The 3,125-nt window shown below is 38.8% G+C and overlaps 2 protein-coding genes across 2 annotated transcripts; both read right to left on the reverse strand.

Annotated features, from left to right (window-relative positions):
- On the reverse strand, positions 1-381 carry LOC138908198 (uncharacterized). The gene has a single exon (XM_070198845.1). It carries the CDS (start codon positions 379-381, stop codon positions 1-3), a length of 381 nt encoding a protein of 126 aa, XP_070054946.1.
- Positions 382-1,496: 1,115 nt separating this feature from the next.
- LOC104119061 (uncharacterized) lies at positions 1,497-2,324 on the reverse strand. Its single transcript, XM_009630465.4, has 2 exons — positions 2,150-2,324; positions 1,497-2,080 (listed from the first exon to the last, which is right to left on the reverse strand). Exons 1-2 carry the CDS (start codon positions 2,322-2,324, stop codon positions 1,497-1,499), a joined length of 759 nt encoding a protein of 252 aa, XP_009628760.1.
- Positions 2,325-3,125: the final 801 nt, after the last annotated feature.

Genomic DNA, 3,125 nt, shown 5'->3' on the forward strand with positions numbered 1-3,125 from the left:
TCACACTTTGAAATAACGGAGATTGGCTCTTCGATTATAATATCTTTCCATTCTCTGCTTTTGGGCTGCCATTCTTATTTGCTCCAAGTCCCTGTACTCATCGAGTAGCTCCAAGTTAACTAACATCACTTCGTTGTTCGTCTCTTCACTTGCCTGAAAATATCTCAAGGTAGGCTCTCCTACTTCCACCGGGATTAAGGCTTCCGCTCCGTACACAAAAGAGAAAAGAGTTTCTCCTATGCTTGATTTGGCCGTTGTTCGGTATGCCCATAGCACTCCAGGCAGTTCCTCAGGCCATTTACCTTTAGTCGCTTCCAACTTTTTCTTGAGATTTTGTATAATCACTTTGTTCATTGATTCTGCTTGACCATTTGCGCCCATTTGCGCTCGGATGATAGGGCGAAGATGTGATTTTTTTGATTTTCAAGTCTTAAGGGAACTTTGTGATATTTGCGCCTATAAACTGTTGCTCGTTATCACATGCTATCTCTCTTGGTATTCCAAATCTGCAAATTATGTTCTCCCACAAGAAATCCACCCCCTCTCGTTCGCCGATCTTCTGATAAGGACCTGCTTCAACCCACTTAGAAAAATGTTCAGTTAACATTAAAAGAAATCTTACCTTACCAAGGGCCGGCGGTAATGGTTTGACGATATCCATTCCCCACTTCATGAAGGGCCATGGAGATAGAACTGAATGTAATGGTTCTGCTGGTTGATGTACCAGTGGTGCGTAGCGTTGGCACTTATTACATTTTTGCACGAAAGCTTTGGGATTTTGCTCCATTCGGGGCCAATAGTATCATGCCCTTACCAGTTTTAGTACTAAGGAATTTGTGCCCGAATGATTTCTACATATCCCTTCGTGGACTTCGAGCACAACATAATTAGCTTCATATGCTCCTAAGCATCGGGTCAGCGGGCCTTGAAAAGATTTCCTGTACAGTTGGCCTCCTTTGAAGCTATATCATGTTGCTTTGGCGCGTAGCACCCGGGACGCCTTGGAGTCTTCGGGCAACTTCCCGTGCTCGAGATAATTGATGATTTCATTCCTCCAGTCCCAGACCAAATTAGTCGTATTTACCTTTCAACTGACTTATAAGGATTTTTAATATACTTTGATTCCACACATATTTGACATTTCAAATTATTGCATTCAAACTTAGGCGATATTTCCAAATTAATCATTTTTTGTAAAGTTTTGAAGTTGACGTGACCTAAACGTTCATGCCATAAATTATTTGACTCAAGCAAGTAAGAAGAAGCTGAAATTTTATTCGTATCAATGACAATTAAATTGAGTTTGAAAAAGCCCTCAATAAGATAACTTTTTCCTACATACATTTCATTCTTACTAACTACAACCTTATCAGTAACAAAAACATACTTAGAGCCGTTCTTGACCAGAAGTGATGTCGATACTAAATTCTTCCGCATTTCAGGAACATGAAAGACATTGTTTAGAGTCACAATCTTGCGAGAAGTCATCTCCAAAGCTATCTTGCCCGTTCCTTCAATTTTTGCAGTAGCAGAATTTTCCATAAAACTATCTCGTTGGGACCAGCGGGAGCATAAGAAGTAAACAACTCCTTGTTAGCACAAACATGACGAGGGGTCCTAGAATTAATCCACCATTCTCTAAGATTTCCGACCAGGTTGCATTCAGAAAGCATGGCACATAAGTCGTCTATTTCGTCATTCTTCTCAATCATGCTTGCTTGGCTTTTCTTCTTGTCCTTTTTTGGTGCACGATAGTTAGCAACCTTGTGTCCAACCTTTCCACAGTTGTGGTAATTACCTTTGGATTTATTTTTTGTAGGGTAATTCTTTGGTCCAGACGGCTTCTTTCTCTTTTTGCTCGTCGAAGCTTTCTCAATAATATTTGCACTCATTATTGTTGAATTTCTACGAGATATTTTTTCTGCAGCCTTGTTGTCCTCTTCAATCCTTAGGCGAATAATAAGATCTTCCAACTTCATCTCCTTGTGCTTATGTTTCAAGTAGTTTTTAAAGTCCTTCCACATTGGAGGCAACTTTTTAATAAATGCCGCAACTTGAAACGCTTTATTTATGACCATACCTACAATCAAAAATTTAGAATTAATAATATAATCAATATCTTTAATAAAAATATTGATTCGATTTATACCTTCGGCAAGGAGGTCATGAACGTTGACTTGCAGTTTTTGAACTTGAGTTATGACACACTTACTGTCAACCATTTTAAAGTCCAAGAACTTTGCGGCAACAAACTTCTTAAGTCCAGCATCTTCTGTCTTGTACTTCATTTCAAGAGCGTTCCATAACTCTTTCGAAGTTTCCATGACATTGTAAACATTGTACAAGCCATATTCCAAGCAACTCAATATATAATTTTGCACAAGAAGTCAAAATGCTTCCATGCCTCCGTGACCACAAACCGCTCATTAGCCGGAGTTTCTTCTCCCAAGACTGGAATGTCCTCATTGATAAAGCACTGCAAACTCAGTATGGTTAGGTAGAAGAATATTTATTGATGCCTGCGCTTGAAGTCCACGTCCAAAAATTTTCTGGGCTTTTCTGTCGGTGGCATCGCCGGCGCAGGCGTTGTGCGACTTGAAGACCTTTGTGGTATTCTTTTTTCGAGATTAAAACCTTTGTGGTTTTCTACTCCTTCTGAATTTTCTCATTTCTGATTTGAAGATATATAAATTTCATCAGAGTATTAAAATTTAGAAACTATTTGAAGAACATAAAAAGTTCATCGTTTTTCTTGTGAAACAATATATACAAAACTTTGGTTTTTTGTTAATTAAATGTACTGTTTATTATTAATTACAGTATTGTTTACTGTTCTATTTTTATTTTCCATTAATTGAATTCTTCTGTTGTTTACAGTGAGAAATGGTAATTGATAATAGAAATCTTTCTGTGACTGTTGCGGCAACGATGATAGCCTCGTCAAGCTGAACTAATGTGCCGCCGGCGGAAAAATCGGGAAAATTTTATGGAGCCAACTTCAAAGGATGGCAACAAAGATGTTCTTTTGGCTTACCACGCTTGGTATGTAGAAATCCACCAGTGAAGACCATCCAGTGCCTGCCGCCGACATGCCAGACAACGAGAAGTTTATGATTGTTGAGGCG

The sequence above is a fragment of the Nicotiana tomentosiformis genome, chromosome 3, assembly GCF_000390325.3.
Source record: "Nicotiana tomentosiformis chromosome 3, ASM39032v3, whole genome shotgun sequence".
Taxonomy (NCBI): Eukaryota; Viridiplantae; Streptophyta; class Magnoliopsida; order Solanales; family Solanaceae; genus Nicotiana; species Nicotiana tomentosiformis.